The following is a 20,596-nucleotide window of genomic DNA, read 5'->3' on the forward strand; positions in this document are numbered from 1 at the left end:
TAATGAATCACTGTTTTCATCTTTAATTGTAAGTTGGTTTTGAAAGTAATTACAAGGTGAATGTACAAGAGTACAGTTTTAAGAGTCAAAATACACTCAACTGAATGCAAACTTCCTCTATAGCACCATTTTTATGTAAAAAATAATAATAAAAAAAATACTGTAATGAAAACATCCAAATGGTTTTAATTGGTATACAGTGTGTAGCATCATTACTGTGTTATTTGCAATGGCAATCTCAATTTAAAACAGCAGTTGATGAATAGTCTTGTAGTATAAAAATTCTGTTAATTTGTATGTCTAATTTCAAGGGAACAATCTGTAAAAACCTTATGGAGCGGTTGTTTTCTTGAAACGCTTGGAAGGCACAATAAATATCTCGCTACAGGGCCAGAAAAGTCCAATGCTCTGTATGTACAAGGCTGATCTTGTCAGCAGTCACTTTAAGAGTCTCAGGAATCTCTTCAATGCATCACTACTCCTTGCTTCACAAGAAGCACACAGGCCCAATATCAATTCCAAACTCCTGGTCTGAACCTCCAATGTCCACAGGTGCAATATCCACAATAGGTAGTCTAGCTGTTTTTTGGGTCCTGTATTCAAACACTGTCTTGCCCCACTTACCATTTGCTTGCTGTGAAGAAAAAGACATTTGTTTAGTATGTAGGCAGTTGTGATGTCTTATGGACTACTGATACTCTGTGTATGTTTGTAAAATCATTTGATAAAACTGCATCAAATGTGCACTATCGATATGAAAGTTGTTCCAGAAGTTAAGCTGCATCACTCTGAGATATCACTAATGCATATATAATACATAATACAAAAGTATGGACTGTTTTTACTATAATAATGTCTTGTTAGCAACATGCCTAAATAAACTAGTGCAAAAGTTTGCTTTCCATGCAGAGTGTTCCAAATACTATCGTCACTTACCAGGTTTTGAGTTAAGCTGCCTTATAAAATGTAGGCAGTAATAGAAAGCAAGACAGATCACTAGCTTCTCAAACGAGGCTTGTGCCTTTATATAAATGATGTTCTGCAGGGTACTTACTGAGCAGCTGTCCTCAAGGACAGTGTATCTAAAGCGGTTATTTCCCTCAGCTTTGAGCTCTAGATCATTTGAAGCTTTGAGGATGACTGCTTTCTTGAGGTTTCCCGTTGATTCATCCTTATAGCCCACAGTATTCTTGCAGTGGTAAGTGATGGTTTGTGATGCCTCTTTGGAGAGCAGACGGATGAAAGTCATCTGAACTGTGACAGTGTTGGCCGGCTGGTCTTTATTCCCGTAAGTGAACTTCATAAAGACATAAAAAGAGATAAATAATAGGCAAATACAGTTTTATGTGATAGATAAATCCATTACTCAGTGCCTTACTAATTTATTTTGTCTTGCAAGAACAGTAGTACTAACTGAGCTCACACAATTTACACCATTAAACAATCATTTTGATAATAATGGCCATAACATACTTACATATGATCCTCTATTCATATTGGCTCCAAACCAAACAGGTTTAGATCCTGGGGAACTCCACCATGACTTCTTGGGGATGCTGGCAGGTATTGCGGAGATGCAGGTCTCTCCGGTGTCCATATTGCAATGAACTTTAATGGCATCCTCTGCACTGCCCTGGTTTGGATCCACCCAGTATTCACCTACGTAGCAGTATATATATATTTATAATTCAATATGTCTGATAGTATGTCAACTTAAATTCACTGAAAAGTAATGCCTCTACCTAGATTTTTACAATACATTGCAATTTCCAGCTGAAATGACTAGTAAAACAACTTTTATTAACACATTCTCACTAGTTGCCCCAATTAATAAGACAAAAAAAAACATTATTTTCATGTGTTTTCTTGCACAATGGTATGTTATGACCTCAACATTGTTTTTAACCACAGTCAGTGGCCTACTTGGTACAGTTGGTTATAATGATTTACCTGCATGTGGAATAATCCAAAATTAACTTACCACTCTTTTTTTGAGGGTAGCATTGTTTTAAGTCCTCACAAGTTCTGGCAGGATGCTTTCTACTACCATCAGGGCTACGCATGCTATCAATCTGGCTGCTCAGAGCTTTCAAAGTTGCTTGAACTCCAGGATCAGCCTGGAACATGCTTGTTGAGTTACTCTTGGGAAGAGCCTCATCCTCATTGACTTCTGGGAGCGAAGGACCAACATCATAATCTTGAGGACCACCAAACAGATCTTCAGAAGCTGCACTGGGAGGTCCAGGAGATCCGGGAGGGCCAGGTGGGCCAGGTTCTCCAGGAGGTCCCTAATCATGTTGAGTCAAAAATTAGTGGGTGTCTTTAGTTGTGATGCTATAAAGTGGCAGGAGAGTTTAACTTGCCTCTGGTCCAATATCGCCACTAACTCCTCTTGAACCAGGAGGACCCATAGGTCCAGGCTGTCCAATGTACCCTTCCTTTCCTGGTGGCCCAGTGGGCCCAAGAGGTCCCTGTGATACAAATTCTATATTTAATGTCAGTCACCGTTTGACTAGTTCATTCACATTTAACAAGTTAAGTGCATACCCTTTGTCCACTTGGACCAACAATGCCTGGAGCCCCCTGTTCTCCAGTTGTGCCCTAAAAATCAAGTGAATGTAAAATGTTATGATGGAAGAATGCGTCACTGATAGTATACTGCTTTATTTTTCTACGTTGTATTAATTATACAACTAGAATAATTATGTAGGCTTTGGAGTAACCTTTCTCTTTGCATCAAGAGATGACCTTTGTTAAAACTTACAGGTGGTCCAGGAAGACCTTGTAAGCCTGCAAATCCTCTATGACCCTTTTGACCTCTCTCTCCATGGTCACCCACATCTCCCTTATCTCCTCTTGGTCCTTGTGGTCCCTTAAATAGACAGTTAGTAATGCACCAGTTGTATAATTTTATTTATTTGCAACTTTGATGTAATTGGAGCCATTCTAATAATGTCATATTGTGTTATGTCAAAGAAATATGGTTTCATACTATGAGTCCTCGTTTTCCAGCAGGACCTGGAGGGCCAGAGGGTCCTTTTGAACCCTGCCAAGACGGTATGAGGAAAAAATAAGCCCAAATGCTTTAGAGATGGCATTATAGCATATCTTAAATTATAAGAAAATGTGAGACTTACAGGCTCTCCTCTCTTTCCAATTCCTCCAGTTGCACCGACAGGACCGGGAGAACCAGGTGGTCCTGTAGATCCAGCCGCACCCTCTGGGCCTGGATCTCCTCGATCACCCTTTAAAAATGAAAACACTTAGTAAGATTGGCACAAACAACTTGAAATTATAATTTATACATGGGTCATTTAATGTTTTTGGGTCTCACCTGGGCTCCTATGACACCTTCCTTTCCTGGTGGACCATCAGATCCAGCAGGTCCCTAAAAATCAAAACCAAAAATTATATATCTATATATTGTACTAAGTAACTCTAGTAAGTATGAATTTAATGATACAATTATATTAAATATATTTTACATCAGGTCCAGGATCCCCCCGAGGTCCATTAGCACCAGGCATCCCAACTGGGCCAGGAGGCCCTTTGTCTCCTGGGGCTCCTGATGTACCTTGTTTTCCTGGAGGACCCTACATGGGACAGTCACGAAGAAGTAGATTAGTGTAGGCCTTTTAAAAAAGAAGTGGTCTTAGACTTTATTTTAATATTTCAGAATGTAACAACAATACTAACAGCTGGCCCAGGAAGTCCCGGCATTCCACGTTCTCCTCTTTGACCAGGAAGACCTACAATTCCTCTTTGCCCTGTGGTTCCAGCAGGACCTGGTGGGCCATCAGGTCCCTAATAGAACTAACAGTTAATATTCTGTTTTTACACTTGGTGTTTCACCTGAAAAACATCTGCCACTTACTGATGGCCCATCTTCTCCAGAATCTCCTTTGTCTCCAGGACTTCCAGCAGGCCCAGGAGGACCTCTCTCTCCCTGACGCCCTGGTGGTCCATGGTCTCCTCGAAGACCAGGAGGACCCTCTTTCCCAGGAAGACCAATTGGACCTGGCTCACCAATTGGACCCTAAGAAAATAAATTCCTACAGGTTTGAAATTTTTTTTTGAATTGTAATAACTTCTGATTTAATTGAGAATCTCTCTAGTCCATGCAGCATACCGTTGGACCAGGTGGGCCAACTCTTCCAGGAGATCCAGGGAAACCTGTTGGGCCCTAAACATTGAGGTATGTTAAGTGACTAGCCATTCAAACTGCATAATACAGACAGTATTTGCTATCAAATTTATACTTACTGGTGCCCCCTGTGTTCCTCTACCACCCTTTGGCCCAGCCACACCAATATTACCCTGTAGTCACACATATTAAAAGGGGATAATTAGTTCTCTAGAATCTTCAAATGGACCTTCTGAAAAACATTTTCATGTAAATGTGAATTATTACCTGTGGCCCTGGAGGACCAGCCAACCCTTGAGGGCCAGGAGATCCAGCATCACCCTTTTGTCCAGGCTCTCCTGGTGGTCCTTTCACACCAGGCTGACCATCAATACCCTGTGGTTTTGAAAGTTTACCAGATTTAGAACTGGTTTACTTAATGATCTGACAAAAACTTTGCATACTGTATCTCGCAACCATTTTGAGTTTTCAAAATGTATACTTACAGCCGGTCCAACAAAACCTACAGCACCTATTGGCCCAGGTTCACCACGGGATCCCTTGGTTTTAATACAAATATTTGTTATTAAAACACTAATCTGAAACATTGTTGCCTTTTGTATTTTATTGTGAAATATTAACTTACTGGCATTGCTCTTGATCCGGGAGGTCCAGGTGGTCCTTTAGGACCTGGTTCTCCCTGTTAAAACACTATGTTAGAAGTATGTCCTCAAACAAAAACAGTATTACAGTAAAATACCATTGATATGTTATGTGGGTGTACCTTTTCACCACTTGGACCTGAGGGTCCTGCAGGACCAATTGGGCCTGTTAATCCCTACATGTGAAACACAACATGTTGGCATGAGATTATTCTTTCATGTGTATTAAGCATTATCTACAGATAATTTTCTGCTTAAGCAAGTCTTGTATAGTTCACACATTGTTTGTTTACTAGCCTGTGTAACATTTGCTTTTTAATATTGAGATGCTTTCTCTCTTTAAATGTTTTATTATATTTTATTGTTTATTGAGTTTTTTTTCCCATTTGCACTAAATTATGATTTGTGACCCACCAGTTGTTAACCACAAAATACAAATATTTACCCTTGCACCATCACTTCCAGGAGTGCCCTCTGACCCCTTCTCACCAATAGCTCCCTAAATGTGGGAAAAGATTAATTAGAGAACTACAAATATATATGTGCACACTGTAAATTTAATTGCATTGCTGCTCACTCTCTCTCCTTTTGGACCAGGTGGGCCAGAGATCCCTCTTTCACCTGGCATTCCCTGCAGACCGGGAGGGCCTAGATCGCCTACCGTACCAGGAGGTCCAGGGCTACCCTACAAATAATTCAGCAGAATAATACATTTTAAGACCTTTTAAAAGCATTAAGTTCAACACTTCACTAAATATGTCAGTATTATGAAATGGCTGCATAGTGAAAATAAGGCAGTGTGCTTATTTCGGAGATTGCTCAATCTACAATACAATAAGATCTTATTCTAAAATAATTAAAAACATTATTCCTGTGCCTGAGTAATAATGGCAGATACTAAATTTTACCTTTGGGCCATCAGGACCAGGTGCTCCTGGGATTCCTTTCTCTCCAGGCAAGCCATGAGGTCCCAGCTCTCCTCTTTCTCCTGGAATTCCACGTTCACCCTGTTCAATGAAATGACTGACCAATAAGGATATGTCTTTACCTCAACAATGTGTGTTTACAGAAGCACTTTAAGGTAAAACTAGAACTTACCCTTGGACCAGTTTGGCCTATTGGGCCACCTTCTCCGTGAATACCCTTAAGAGATAGCAAAATGTCTGATTAGCATTGTTTTCGCCATTAGTTCCTTCTTTTTTTTTAACCAATTTTTCTGGAATTAGCAATTTACTGTATGTTGACGTGAACTGTACCTGATCACCAGGTTTTCCTGCCTCTCCTGGAGCACCTGCTGGTCCCGGCAAACCCTGAGAAACAGGCAAGGATATTGATCTTATTACAAAAAACAAAAAAATCCTTTTGAATGATTACATAGTCATTAATAAAGCACCTGGAAGCCATGCATGCCAGGAGGTCCCTGTTCACCTCGGTCACCTGCTGCACCCTGAAAATCAAGAAATTATATCATAGATTGTATTCTAATTGCACTTGTCTGATTGTAAGGTTAATAGTTATACAACACAATTGCAAACACAGATGGTTGTGTAATACAGAGACAAAATAGTACTCTTACATGTGGACCTGGTGGACCAGCTGGGCCTACTTCTCCATCTTTGCCTGGTGGGCCCTATGAGGAAGTCAAAGTTGAAGGTTAAAGTTGATTTTCAGTTAGAACAAGATTTATATTCTTTAAGAAAATGTTAATTAAGGTTGAACATAAAAACTGAGTGCCACAATGCTGAAATGCTGTCATCATGGTATCACAATACAGTTGCTTAGATGGTCAACGTTTTGTCAAAAGTAGTTAATAAAAGTAGCACTCACCCTTTGCCCTGGAACTCCTGCTGATCCTTGCTCACCTGCCTTTCCTGGATCCCCCTAAATTGTTTAAATGATAAGTCACGTACTTGCAGAGAATAAATGAATAAACAAATAAAAATTCTACTCACACTAAAACCCTTTGGGCCTATTGATCCCATGGTTCCAGGAGGGCCTTTTGTACCAGTTGACCCTGCAGGCCCTGGGCGTCCGTCCTCACCTGGAGCACCCTGTACAAATTGAATAGTAACATTTCTTTCATTTCTGTTTAAAATGTGGATATTATAATCCAGTCATGAATGGAAAACATCATATAAATGTACCAGTGGTCCTGGTTTTCCTTCAGCACCCTGAACTCCAGGTGTACCTGTCAAACCCTGAAAAACAGGATGCAAAAATGTATTAGTGTTGCATTTAAATGAGTTTTTGCAATGTGCTTAGACTTTTCTATTATAAAGAAACAAAACATGACTTATTGCACAGACCCTTGCGCCTGGTAGACCTGGTTCCCCTGTTCTCCCTGGATCTCCTGTTGAGCCTTTAGGACCAGACGTTCCTGTAATTCCACGGTCACCTTGTGCACCCTTAGAAAATTATGAAAAAAGTATTATTTCAGTATTCAGCTAATTATATTCAATTCATTAAAGCTTTGGATTTAATTGAAATCTTTTATTACCTTTGGACCTGGTAAACCATCTTGACCTGGGAAGCCTCGGTTTCCAGGTGTCCCCTATATCAGACAATAAAAACCCCATGAAAATTGAATTAGTTTTCATAATTACATTCCTGCCAATCTGCTTTTGTAAAGGTAATAAAAGAAAAACTAGACTCACTCTCTCACCAACAGGTCCAAGTGGGCCAACAGAACCTGGATCTCCTCTGGACCCGCGTTTTCCCTCTTCTCCCTGAGGTCCAATTACTCCCTGCGATCCTGGTGGACCCTATGACAAGAAATACATTACACTTCAGGTAATTTGTGTTTTTTTGTCTTCTTGTATTATTTTTTTTTAAACCTGTTACTAATTCTACAGATTTGTATGATGACATAGTATAGAAATTGCAAGCTTCATCTCTGAGAAAAAAAGTGTACATCATTAAAACTTACAGGTTCTCCTTTAGGTCCAGCCTCTCCTTTAAATCCAGCAACACCTATATCTCCCTAAACACAAGACAAAATAGAAGACAATCACTAGGTTTGACAATCACTGTTCTTAACAATTCTTCATTATACATATTTTTTTGTGCACAAACGGCACATATATTCTATGCTATTTTACATTATATAAACACAACAAATCTTCTGTTCATAAATGGGTAACAAATGCCTTACCAATTGACCTTTGATCCCAGGCTGTCCAGTGCTTCCTTGAGGTCCTGGTGGGCCAGTTGGTCCCAGCAGACCAACAGGACCCTGAGGACCAGCAGCTCCCTGGAGAAAATTATTTTGTGTTAGTTGCCAATATCTGCATAATGAAAATGTCTTTATTTTTTCAAGTATTTTTTCCTTAACATACCACTGGGCCTTTGGAACCTGGACCACCGTCAGTGCCCATAGGTCCCTGAAAAGTTTAGAATCATGCTCAATTTGCATCACAGATTAATAAACAGTTAGTATTAATAAACATTTAGTATTTGAAATTATTTTGTAATGTCCAAAATCACAATCACAAACATACTTGCTGTCCTTGTGGTCCAATTCTCCCTTGATGTCCTGTCTCTCCTCTTTGTCCCTGTGGTCCCTCTGGACCCCTCACACCTGTAGGTCCTGGTTGACCCTATACAGTAAAATTCCTTTTTATTACTGTAACAATGTAACAATGATTTAAGGTAGTGAAGGTTCATTTGAACTATTACGATATAGAATTAGTAGCTATCTAGCAATATATAGCAAATTATACAAAACATATGTATAAATTCTTGTTATCATTACTCACCTTCATGCCTGGACTTCCAGGATATCCCGGGGCACCATTAATTCCCAAAGGACCCTTAAAACAATGAAAGCATTAGAGCTTGGCACCATGACATTCATAGTTGCTTTGTATGTTACATATTATCCTTGGGTTTATTAAAATCCCTACCATTGGACCTGGTTTTCCAACATTTCCTTGAGCACCACGCATACCCTGAAATACAAAATAAATAAATGTATCTTATTATACTTAAAAACTTTTTAAAAAGTTATCAGAACAACTCTATCACTCTTATTTATATTTGCTCTCACCGTTGTGCCACTAGGGCCTGGGCGTCCTCTTTCTCCTGGCATTCCTCTGGGACCCTGCATTTAGCAACAGGCCAATTTAATTTCATTGGAAATAAAGCTAGAAGCATTTGTGGCAGTGTAAGCATGACGAACATCTGTTTATGTTTACAGGATCAGTAATACTAATTTAATCGAAATTTGCAATTGCAATTTCTTCTTACCATAGGACCAGGGGCACCCATTGCACCAGATCCACCAGATTCACCCTTAAATAATAAATAATATATGATGAAATATGAAATATATGAAAATATGCTGAGAAACATGAAATTGTTCATACAATCATATTTAATATTTGTGTGTGTGTGTGTGTGTGTGTGTGTGTGTATACAAATGGACAAATATGAAGTTTTAGAGTCTTACTCTCCTCATTTAAAGCTTTATCAATATTAATTGTTTATAGTGAGTTGCTACTTAGTAACCTTTGATCCCAAAGCTCCACGTTCTCCTTTAAGACCAGCTGGACCTTGGTGACCCTGAATTATAAAATGGCAAAACAGGATTATTATATTGTTAGACTCCATCTAGAAACCTAAACATATTTTCAAGCAGGGAAAAATTGGTGCTTGTGCAAAATAATCTGTAATTACTTATTATCAAATATGACAATTGTGTATTTTGTTCTTTCATATTTTGTGTGTGAAGACTTGGCTTCTTCTCTGGCTTTCACATATTTTATATGATGCATTGTGGTGCATTCAAGACCAAACTACTGGCCTGGTGGATGATCTGTAAGTAATTCCAAAACAATAGTGCCTCGAAAATTGAAGTGCACTCAATACCAGGAAAATAACATATTGAAAAGATCCCCAGACCAGGAGAATGAAATTCTCTCACTTTGACAAAAGTCCAAGGTAACATTGAGAAAGCATGTAAATCAATGATTGATCACGCATCTACTTTGTATTATTGCAATTCAAGAGTTCAATCTAATCTTTTTTTGGATAATCTTTAGATAATACTGTATGCAAGTCACACGTGTAAATCCTAAATGAGGCCTATAGATTAAGAGTTTACTCACTCTGTGGCCCTTTAAGCCTGGTGGCCCTGGTGTCCCTGGAAATCCTCTTGCTCCCTGAGCAAAAAAGTTATTCAAACATAAATCTAAATGCAAGCAAACACCATCCAATGATAAAAGCTGCAAACAATGAATGCCAATTATTACCGCAGATCCTGGAAATCCCATTTCTCCTGAGCTTCCTGAAGTCCCTGATTCTCCCTATGACAGCAAAAGAATTCTGTTTAATTTTTCAACATTGTTATGAGGATACCCATAATGACTGCATAGAGTACTCACATCTTCACCAGGCTTCCCCGGAGGACCCTCTGGTCCTCTCTGACCAGCACCACCCTATACAATGCAGAAAAATTGATTATATACATATATATATAAATTATATGTACACATGGATTGCTCATTTTGTAACAAAACAATGTGTTGCAACCAGAATCATCGAAAGGGGTTATTCAGCTATTAGTCAATCTCACAAAATATTATTGCATATTTAATTCCTAAGCTATAACCCCAGTCTAAAAGGTCACTTGAATTCAAAGAGTTTGCTATGATTAAATTCCACCATATTCTGTGCCTCATAAGGATATGTAACATCAGATCATTCACAAAGAAAGTCTTGTGATCAAAGAAATGTTTGCAATGAAGTACAATTTGTTAATGTTGCTTAATATGTTAAATAACATTGATTATTAATGTACCATGTTTCATAAGGCAACAGTTTTAAGTTGTAGATAACCAGATAAATTTCAGCAATAAATGGTGGGAAAAGAATGCTAAGTACATGTATAAAACCACTGCAACAATTACTTTTCTTTGAGAATGTGAAAAGCCAAAGATGTGGTTCTCTTTAATAAATGAGCCATGAAAATTGTCTGCGATATGCAAACAGCAAGCACTTTTTAAGTTTATCCTGGCTTATGTTTGCTTTGAAAGAAAGTGTGGGGCAGACTTCCCCAGTAAATTATGAAGCCTTCAGCGATGGTAGTCAATTAATCATGTTCCCTCACCATTGGCCCCGGATCTCCTACATCACCAGGAGGTCCTTGTGGTCCTGACGCCCCCTAAAGGAAGTTGAAAAACATGCTACTGCTAGAAGCCATGTTTTTTTTGACCTGATATGTGCATCAAGATTTCTTATCAAATACTTACTGGTGCTCCATTTGGCCCAGGCGGCCCCCTTGTTCCTGCCTCTCCCTATTAAAAATTTGATTTGTTACTGGAATATTCACAGAGGGCTTGTGAAACACCACTATTTTAAACACTGTGGGATAACACTGCATCCAAATCAAATGATGCAATTCGCTCATTTTGTACTATTCCAGTTTTTATTTTTTTTAACACCGCATTGCAGTCATGCACAATGTATTTCTTATAACGTTACACATAAATGTGTGGTTTATATGATATATAGTTATGTTTAAATGACAGAATCTCCACTTACTCGAACTCCAGGCATCATGGCATGCTGGGCTCCTGTTTTATCAGCAAATCCTCCAGCCATATGTGAAGACAACTCACCCTAAGTAAGTAGGGATATAGGGCTTTATTAATTGGAATTATATATTATAAATGTTGTGAGGTTTTTTATTTTCTTCAACCCTCTGTTTTTTGTATTATGTCTTGTAGTCCTATTTTCAAAGGGCCTGTTATGATTCCCTAAGCTATAAACTCACTCCTGGGGTATGTCCTGGGGGGCCTGGCTCTCCTGGCTGTCCTGGAACACCAGGCTCTCCATCATATCCTGGAGGACCCCTGAGACCCTACCAGAGACATCAAAATCAGGCAAAAATAACATAACATCACAATAGCATTACACAATATTTCACATCTTTAATTTGCTGTTTCTTACAGGTCTGCCTTTGGGTCCACTGTCTCCTCTGTACCCTGGAGCTCCTGGAGGTCCCTGTATATTATGCATAAAATTACATTAAACATAATTAAGGGATATAAAAATAGCATTAGCAATATTGCATTAGTCTGTTAAAGTTGTTGTCATAGTTTTTTCAAAAAGAGCTGACTGCAATGAGACTGAATGATTTATAAATTGCCAGTGTAGAAAGTTTCAAAATGTTTTACTAGCAAAGTTAGCATGACCAAACTAACTTAACACAAATAAAATGAATTGTGCTCTATCCCCATCTAGTGTCCAGAACTTAGAATCTACTAGATACTGTATATGTGATAGTCAGTCGTATAATATGTTGTATGATATGTTCAGTTGTATAATTGAAAACATATGATACAAACATATTTATATGTACCAGGTCCCTATGAAAGTAAATGAAAGAAATCTCACCATTGGTCCAGGGCGACCTCTTATTCCAGTAACCTAAAATTAAGATGAATTTTTTGTATTATTTTCAAACTGTACAAATATTAATTTTTATCCATCCTTATCTCGAAACGTAAGATAAATGTCCATTCAAACATACAATTGGGACATCTCCAGGTTCTCCTTTCTGGCCCTGAAATCAAAAAGAGTAAAACTCAAGTCAAGAGTCAAGTCAATGGACTGACAAATGTATTTATTTCTTCACTTTTTTTTATATAACTTGCTTACCTTGGCAATTCTGCCTGCTGAGAAGAAAAAGAAAAAATATATATATATATATTTGCTTCTTAAATTATAATTATTATTTAATTATTATAATAATATCTTAAATTTAAAAAAAAAACAAAAAACAAAAAAACAGATTTGAATAGATATAATTTCTTTGGAAGGTTTTTGTGGTGCTTATCCTCACCTGGTCTGCCATTGCCACTGTTGTGTGTTGTGTCACTCTGGCAAATAGGACAGCACTCTCCTTCTGGGATTACTACCTTTGCACAGTTAGACACTTCATCACATTGCACCTCATCGCACAAGATGGTCCCGCTGTCACAAACACAGATCCTGCATGGTTCAGGTTTCCAGATGTCTCTGTTTGTGTACACCTGTCCGTTCTCTGTACAGCTCAGCTCATCATCTATAGGCAAAAAAAAGGTATAAATATTGTATACACACACATTTTTTTATTTACGACTCCTTGTTATTAAGGGCCTTTCTTATATAGTTGTACTGTTTGTGGGTGTGTGTTTGTGTTGGTCATTAGGCTGCTGCGTAAATTTTTTTTGTCTTTAATATATGTGTAAAGAATTCATTTAATCACTTGTGGAATACATGTTTTTACATGTATTATTATAGGCATTTTTGCATCAACAAAACATTAAAATACAGAAACTTTGTATTACAGAAACAAAGTACAGTAACATGATTTTAAGTTATATTAAGTTTCTGTTCCCCATGTATTGACTGCCATAACATATTTTTTTCCATACCACAAAAGTTAATAGGGATTAGAAACAATTTGGCTACCAACATTCTTCAAAATATCATGGTAAATACAAGAACAAAACTCAAACTGAAAAAGCACTCATGGAATCACCCAATAATGTGTGTCATGCTTTGCAACTGGACAAGGCCAGACATATGTGTAAAAGCGCTAGTATTCCCTGAGAAAGTGGCTGGAAATTACTGGAAAAGGTGATTCCTTGCCTTTTGGAAAGGCTCTGGTGGGAAGATGTGAGCTAATGCTCTCCAGGAAGTCTGATTCATACATATTGTTTCCAACAGATCTCTACTGCAATGTGCTATTCGGTCCATATTTAAAATACAGGCAAACTATTTAAAATAAACTATTTCCTATTAACATTTTAAGCTACAAAGTACTAGAACTCTTCCTATGTGGCAAACATTGAAATGTTCACGTTCAATATTAGTGTTTGCCGTTGTAGTACCAGTACACCAGATGGCACCCTTGAGCTTCATCCGGCTGACTTCCGTGAAACTTTTTGGGTTTTTGCACGCGTCTATTTGAGAAAATTTAACACTGGAAACAAAGCAGGTGGAGAGCAACACAGTAAGTAAATATCTAAACTTTGGCCCCCATAGCATTTTTTGAGCTGTGCTCATCATGAATGTTCATCACGTAATGATTCTGGGATGCAGATCAAACGTGGCAACACCTTAGCTAACGGGGAGATACGTCCATGAAATTCTAATGTGTTCAAGCTGATGAATAAATACGGCAGAAATGAACGAAACGGATGCATTAGGAGGGTGTTGATTGAAATTGTGTAGCTTTTTGACCTGAGGGAATGAATGTGTCAGGGAAGGATGCCAAAGAAAAGAGAGATCTCTTCCTGAACACATGGCTTCTGGTGACCTCAGAGAACACACCAGCAAACATGCAAGTATAATACCTTTATACCAGTTGTTCAGGATTGTTTAAAATAATTAAATAGCCTACATGTCACAGTTTATTTATTTATTTATTTATTTTTAGGTAAAACATTTTTTAACCTTTTTTTTTTCTTTAGGTTTGTTTCAAATAGTGTAATGAAAAATCAAACGAGAAGCAGGAAAATCCAGAGTGGAGATGAAGTCAAATAATTAGCTACTGAATGCATTGAATATGGAAGGGGAATTGATTTTGCAGTTATTTTCCATTTTAAATCATGCATGGTGCAAGCTTTCATGCTTTTTTTTCCCACCTCAGCCGGTCAATTTTTAATTGAAATGCATGTCAGCATGCGTATCTTATGTATAGATTTGTTTCTTAAAAGTAACGTTATACTCGCATTTGTGCTGTTAGTGTGATTAGTTACAGTATATAGCTATACTACTATATATATATATATATATATATATATATATATATATATATATATATATATATATATATATATATATACTTTCATTTTCCACAGTCCATAGTAGTATCCTGTGCAATTCAAAGAAAACAAATGAAACTGCAACACATGCATAAACAGATGTAATCCAGATAGAATTCGCATGTGGGGTAATAAAATGGGTCAGCGGCTGGGATAAAAAAATTTTTAGACAATACAGCTGGAACTTTGAATAATAGATAATGTGTATGAGCCGTTATACTTTTTTGGGAGGGGAACTATCATTCACAAGCCACCCTTGAAAACTTTACCATTAAAGGTAAAGAGAAAGCTCACTCTTTCCCTCAGTTTGCTAATTCATTGCAGACTGCATTTTCTACAGCAACGGTTAAAATGTCCTGGTGATGATGATTGCAAAAGCATGGTCCCTGGTGGACCTCTGACGTACATTTTCCACCAGTCTTCCAGTCTGGACTGACCTGACCACACTGAACATGCTCAGCATTACTCCATGTCAGCTAAAGCCTGTGGTTCCCTCCCAAATGCTCAGACTTCCGTAGGAACGGTCTAGGATAACAATGGGCAGCTTCTTCTTTACAATTTACATCTACGCTAAGATGCTGCATTGTGGGAGATTAAATGTAATATAAATCACATGTATTTTCCTTTGGTTTATGTGGAAATACTCATAACTTGCTGTGTTCAGGGACTTTGTTGTTGGAGCAGGGCTGTATGGGTTAGAAAATGACCTTATGGAAACATTGACTCATCTGAGTCTGTCTTTCCAACACCAAGTATATGTGTTTGTGTGTGAGAGAGTAGTCTGTAATTCAATAAATGTAAGATTTTCATCTGAATAGCAAACAATGTGAAATGCTCATTTGATTATATCCTGATTTTGAGTACTTTATTGCTTATATGCTGATTTCCAGGAACCACACTATATAGGAAAAAACTTTTGCATAAATGAAGCATCTGGTTTTACAGTTGAACAAGATGAGTTGCATTCAAACTGCAGGGAAATTTTAAAAGGGGCTCCAGTCTTGTTTTTTAAAAGCCAAGGGTACAAATAAATCATGCGTCTCGCAGACCTCTGACCTCTCTTGTAATTAACTGATAGAGTTCTCTACAGTTCACACACAACTCCCTCTTTTTGAAGAATCTGTGTGAAAATGGGATGTCCGCATTGTAATTCAAACTGTCACTCCAGACCTCAAAGTGACTCTGAAACCTATGATTATTCAAGCCTTGACTCTCATTGGTGTCCTTGTGGCTACCCTTTGCTGAGACACAAAAGAGGACTTTTCTTCAAATGAAAAGTCACACTGATTTTGGAGAACAACTTAGTTTGTACAAGGACACATGTTTTCCTCTGGTTTGGATATGTCCCTTTTTGATTTTTTTTCTGCTTTCAAAGATGTACGGTGAGAACTTGGCCCAGAAGTGTTTTTGTTTTTAATCTTTAACCTGTTTCATGCTTGATTAGGCTTGATTAACACCAACACCATTCAAATTAGACGTATTCTTTGGTATCTATATTTATTCAACTTCAAAAACCATCTTTAAAAAGTTTACCTAAATTAAAAAGAAAGGCTTCCACTAGCATCTTGAAGTTTCACATTATCTACAAACTATCTTTTTTTTTTTTTAAACAAATGTTTCACCCCATGGCTAAGATATCATTAAATTGATTGTTTTATAATACACTTGTAGAACTTGTGATTTTAGTATATGGCGGCCTGTGAAGTCAAATGGCATATTTCGTTATAATTAAAAAAAAAGGAGGAAAAAGCTATCTTTAGTAACAGTTCTGTGTTTGCATTTAGCTTCAGACATATGTAATAACGCACAGTTAGTGTCTCCCACATCTATGTCTATATAAGTGGGTGTGTGGAATTAAAACAAGAACTTCAAAGAATTGCTTAATGCTTTTTGTGGGGGGGGGTTTCATTCAATTTAAACAATTTAAATGTTTAAAAAACTGTAAATGTTATTTTTGTAGTTCTGTTTATCATGCCAGCTGCCTAGACAGCTGTCTATCCATAACAAAGTGATGTTTCAGAATTCATTAGCTTGCTTCTTAATATTTACTCAACTTGAACTCCTGCACTTTTATACAAACCTAATATGCATTTAGATGTTGAAGGGTAAATGTTTCTCTGTCAGGCAAGAAATTGCAGGTCATTACCAGTTACATTCTTGGCTAAGATCATAAAATCTCATGACCTGACATAAGTTTACTCATTGCTTTACTGACCTCCTTTCATGGATATTCAGGAGGAAAACATCTTCAGTTAAAAATAAATAAAATTTTAACTTTTAAGAAAACGTAAAAGGAAGATATTAATGATTTAACATTCCTAAGAGATAATGTAAAATAAATATATATAAATGTATATACTGTTTGTGGATTTGTACTTTTTTTTTTTTTTGTCTGCATCCTGTGAGGAACAACCCCACTCACTCTTTCCAGGGATTGGAAACGTCCCTCCCTTATGTTTCTCTTTGTAGCGTGTTTCCTTCTCTTCTGCTTTGTTTGGATGTTGTGAGAGCTTGCAGAGCTTCCACAGCTGGTCTGTCATGATTCTAGCTTATATTACGCTGTTTTGGAAGGAGAACCTCGACCCATCAGTGAAGAGGATTTATGTAAACATTTACTTCATTTGACCCCACACTGTGAAACATTTCAGATCATCCTCTTGCCTTTTTCTCTTTTTCTATCCTTCATTATCTTACAACCTCAACCATCGGTTTCATGTTTTGTCAATAAAAGCAACTGTGAATAGACTGGAAGACCAAAAAAATTTCTTCAGATTAATAAATCCACATATGTTTGTTTTAGATAATTTAAATCAATTGTAATGGATATGAGCTTGCTGGATTTCACCCTACTCCTCTAGAAAACACCCTTCTTCTTGTAAGAAAACCTTTTAGGTTTATAGAGCCTTATATCATCTTAATGCATGACATTTAGGATGGTCAAAAGGTCAGCTTAAAGGTCGGTTCTTCCAAAGGTGATAAATCTTGCTGACTCTTGGTTGTGTATTATAGAGCTTTAACATATGTACTTTACAATGTATTGCAAACTCATCCAGCATGTGCAATAATATCAAACAAATAATAGGCATACACAGTTCCTGATTGGTATTCTATACTCCATTAGGAAAATATTTGAAATATTCTTACAGAGGAACCCAATTTTTTTTTTCAACTTAAACGAAGGAATAGCATACAATAGCATTGTTGATTAGATGAGAAATAGATGATAGTCAATACTGTATTCTTCTTCATGATTTAGTTCCAGGTCATCAGCAGCTGGTTTGACTGCAGTGTTTTGTGAGAGCACTCATCTGAATCTAAGTGATTATCATCCCAGTAATTTCAGTGCTCTTAATCATTTGACACAACACACTCTGTAAAAGAAATCATACCTATTATGCTACTTTTAACAATATGTAATATAAGTCTCAGGCATCACTGAATGTGTAAAGTTTAAGCTCAAAATATCTCAAATAATACAAATAATCTATTGTGTCATTTTAAAAATGTTTTTTTTTTAATTGAGTGCTGTTTTCGTGCATATCTCTTTAAATGCAAATTACCTTTCCAGTGTAGGGCTGTGCCTTTACAGCTAGTACCTCAGATATTCTGCCTCAAACATCTGTTTCGTTTTGATTATCATTTCTATCATGTGTTTTAAACCATATTACATCCTAAGTACAGAAAGCAGCTGTCAAACAGCATTTGTACTAGTTCTGCAACTGTCACAATACACATAAGTTAATTATAAGTTCTACAAAAACAGTTAACAGAGGTATAACGTTATGTTTGTGAAGATCATCAGCAGCATAATATACAGTGAATTAACAATGATTTCTTGTCTCCACTGAGGCTGGAACTCTAAATAGTGTTTTTTGCTCATCGGTGAAGCCAAAATCAGAACAGCTTGCATGCTTTGCTCGAACGTTCACCACGTTGTGATTAGAACTGGTACACGTTTATCGCTTGCAAATGCCAGTGTGGTGGCTGGGGAGCAGATTTAGGGGGAGTATATTGTAATAAGATCCACCCCTCTACTTCACAGAGCAGCTCGTTTTTTTTTTTTACAAGCTTGCAGAGAATGGCTTACTAAAAAAAAAAAAAAAAAAAAAAAAAATATATATATATATATATATATATATATATATATATATATATATATATATATATATATATATATATATATATAATTACTATGTTGTTCTTTTTCACATTTTATGGATTGATAGATGCACTGGAGACACAGATATTGCACTTATACATAGAAAAAGTTTTTCATGATCTGTCACTTTTAATTCTTAATTAGCGTCCATTATATTTGTAATAACAAAAACCTCCTTATTGGCTTACTAAAATGCAAGTAAATGAGGAGATGTAAATTTGTTCTAACCATCGTGAGACAGCAGGGAATGATATCATTGCTCGGACCTAGACATTACTCAGCGTTCTCTCCAGAGGAAATGCCAGTGTCCTGCGGTGAATATACGAAAATGAACTGACTTACAAGGTGGAAAAATGTCTTTCTTGTGAATGTGTTTTTAAAGCTCCTGCCAGAGTGAGAGTTTTGTGCCTGGATCACATTTTCTTCTTTACTTTGATATATGAAATGCTGCAGTAGTTTTGATCTATTGGTTAAAGTTTATTGCTAGTTTATTCAAAGGATACTGCAGCATGTTAATGCCATATACACGAACAATGTTTAACAGCTTTTGAATCTTTTTGATGTTCAGACATATCTTGAATATAAAGAAAGCACACGGGAGAAAATGGCCTATTGCATATAACATTTTAGTTTATAAACTTAGGATACAAATAGCTGCAAGTTAGAAGCTACAAGAATAGAAGTATTGTGCTTCAAAACAGTAATTTGGTATATCAGCCCCTGATTTTCAGTTTGAGAACTAGCCTACTTCAAACTCCAGTTATTCTTTTGTAACTGATGGATATTTCAAACAAACAAGTAAAGAAATAATTTTCTAATAGATCCTTGGCATTTCTAAAATGAAATGTGACTACCATATGGCATCTCAGGATCCCAGTGTCTTTCACACGCTATTAGAATCTAATCTTGCTGCGTCCATGACTCAATAAACTGTGCAGATGTTTCCATATAAACCAGGCTGACTCAGATGTCCTAGTTATGAGTGAATGAAGTGCAGGATAGTTGCTTGTGTTGAAAAGCACAGTGTGTTCTCATGTCAAGAGTTCTCGTTTTTCTCTAGAGTAGGATCAGTTCCATCAATATGCAGTTTTACACAACTGAAGCTCAATAACAAATACTGCAATAAATATATTAGCAAAGGTGGATTCGTTAGGGATCTCTCAAACAAAACAAAAATATTCCGAAAAAAACCCAAACAAATTCAAAATCAATTTGAATTGAAAATGGACTTCTCTGCTTAGCCCTCAATCCCTTTTCTAGACTTTGTGACATCTGTTTCATTTTCAGTGCACTGTAGTTATAATTATAGGGCTGTGTTCTATTAGTGACTGGCAAAAGTCAAAAGTAACGTGGAATATTTATACTGAATAGTTTTTTCTACTTTGCATTGCTCTTATGGACTGAATCCAAACGTTGTATCATTTTTATCTTGTTGCTATATTAAAGTCAACATGTCACTGCATTCTCCTTACAGGGTTTGGTTTCTTGAGAACAGTAACTATCCTGCCTCGACGCCTGACACAAAAGAGCTCTAATAGACCAGAAAACCACATTTTCCTCGTAAAAATCAAAATTGGTCATGATATATTTTCAAGCTGGCCAGCCACAGAGGACCCTTATGTAAAAATGCATTAAATATCAGTATTAGGAGCACCAGTATGTTACTGTTATTTTTGATGTAGAACATGAGAATCTTGTTAGTGGTATGCCTATATGTTAACCAGTTAACCAGCCGAGACATCAAGGTTTGTTAATATTTAGTCACTCTTTTAGCAGAAACCTACTACAGTGGTGGAAAATTGGGTTTCCATTTTCCAGATACTCTACTTTTGTTTTGGGA

General features: G+C 37.0%; 1 protein-coding gene and 1 long non-coding RNA gene across 3 annotated transcripts in view; one reads left to right on the plus strand and one right to left on the minus strand.

The window, feature by feature from the left end:
* Positions 1-20,596, minus strand: part of col5a2a (collagen, type V, alpha 2a) — a 23,982-nt gene continuing 3,386 nt past the window's right edge. The window contains exons 2-54 of one of the 2 annotated variants that reach the window (XM_043248671.1): positions 12,629-12,850; positions 12,445-12,458; positions 12,317-12,349; positions 12,181-12,213; positions 11,734-11,787; positions 11,558-11,644; positions 11,326-11,403; positions 11,034-11,078; positions 10,892-10,945; positions 10,167-10,220; positions 10,035-10,088; positions 9,891-9,944; positions 9,292-9,345; positions 9,031-9,075; positions 8,831-8,884; positions 8,688-8,732; positions 8,541-8,594; positions 8,283-8,381; positions 8,121-8,165; positions 7,937-8,035; positions 7,712-7,765; positions 7,440-7,547; positions 7,283-7,336; positions 7,092-7,190; positions 6,930-6,983; positions 6,738-6,836; positions 6,613-6,666; positions 6,362-6,415; positions 6,179-6,232; positions 6,042-6,095; positions 5,884-5,928; positions 5,694-5,792; positions 5,363-5,470; positions 5,231-5,284; positions 4,908-4,961; positions 4,770-4,823; positions 4,630-4,683; positions 4,412-4,519; positions 4,264-4,317; positions 4,130-4,183; positions 3,875-4,036; positions 3,697-3,804; positions 3,486-3,593; positions 3,335-3,388; positions 3,138-3,245; positions 2,993-3,046; positions 2,765-2,872; positions 2,548-2,601; positions 2,364-2,471; positions 1,982-2,288; positions 1,478-1,659; positions 1,055-1,297; positions 1-634 (exon numbers count right to left, since the gene is read on the minus strand). In XM_043248671.1, the coding sequence (XP_043104606.1) occupies positions 488-634; positions 1,055-1,297; positions 1,478-1,659; positions 1,982-2,288; positions 2,364-2,471; positions 2,548-2,601; positions 2,765-2,872; positions 2,993-3,046; positions 3,138-3,245; positions 3,335-3,388; positions 3,486-3,593; positions 3,697-3,804; positions 3,875-4,036; positions 4,130-4,183; positions 4,264-4,317; positions 4,412-4,519; positions 4,630-4,683; positions 4,770-4,823; positions 4,908-4,961; positions 5,231-5,284; positions 5,363-5,470; positions 5,694-5,792; positions 5,884-5,928; positions 6,042-6,095; positions 6,179-6,232; positions 6,362-6,415; positions 6,613-6,666; positions 6,738-6,836; positions 6,930-6,983; positions 7,092-7,190; positions 7,283-7,336; positions 7,440-7,547; positions 7,712-7,765; positions 7,937-8,035; positions 8,121-8,165; positions 8,283-8,381; positions 8,541-8,594; positions 8,688-8,732; positions 8,831-8,884; positions 9,031-9,075; positions 9,292-9,345; positions 9,891-9,944; positions 10,035-10,088; positions 10,167-10,220; positions 10,892-10,945; positions 11,034-11,078; positions 11,326-11,403; positions 11,558-11,644; positions 11,734-11,787; positions 12,181-12,213; positions 12,317-12,349; positions 12,445-12,458; positions 12,629-12,850 (4,388 nt within the window). In that variant the 3' untranslated portion in view covers positions 1-487. Of the gene's footprint in view, positions 635-1,054; positions 1,298-1,477; positions 1,660-1,981; positions 2,289-2,363; positions 2,472-2,547; positions 2,602-2,764; positions 2,873-2,992; positions 3,047-3,137; positions 3,246-3,334; positions 3,389-3,485; positions 3,594-3,696; positions 3,805-3,874; positions 4,037-4,129; positions 4,184-4,263; positions 4,318-4,411; positions 4,520-4,629; positions 4,684-4,769; positions 4,824-4,907; positions 4,962-5,230; positions 5,285-5,362; positions 5,471-5,693; positions 5,793-5,883; positions 5,929-6,041; positions 6,096-6,178; positions 6,233-6,361; positions 6,416-6,612; positions 6,667-6,737; positions 6,837-6,929; positions 6,984-7,091; positions 7,191-7,282; positions 7,337-7,439; positions 7,548-7,711; positions 7,766-7,936; positions 8,036-8,120; positions 8,166-8,282; positions 8,382-8,540; positions 8,595-8,687; positions 8,733-8,830; positions 8,885-9,030; positions 9,076-9,291; positions 9,346-9,890; positions 9,945-10,034; positions 10,089-10,166; positions 10,221-10,891; positions 10,946-11,033; positions 11,079-11,325; positions 11,404-11,557; positions 11,645-11,733; positions 11,788-12,180; positions 12,214-12,316; positions 12,350-12,444; positions 12,462-12,628; positions 12,851-20,596 lie in introns of both variants that reach the window. The other variant, XM_043248670.1, reaches the window with a different exon arrangement.
* LOC122351565 overlaps positions 13,602-20,596 on the plus strand; it is a 15,123-nt gene continuing 8,128 nt past the window's right edge. The window contains exon 1 of the long non-coding RNA XR_006251772.1: positions 13,602-13,783. This is a non-coding gene — a long non-coding RNA (uncharacterized LOC122351565). The remainder of the gene's footprint in view (positions 13,784-20,596) is intronic.

This window comes from Puntigrus tetrazona, chromosome 9, assembly GCF_018831695.1.
Source record: "Puntigrus tetrazona isolate hp1 chromosome 9, ASM1883169v1, whole genome shotgun sequence".
NCBI classification, from domain to species: Eukaryota; Metazoa; Chordata; class Actinopteri; order Cypriniformes; family Cyprinidae; genus Puntigrus; species Puntigrus tetrazona.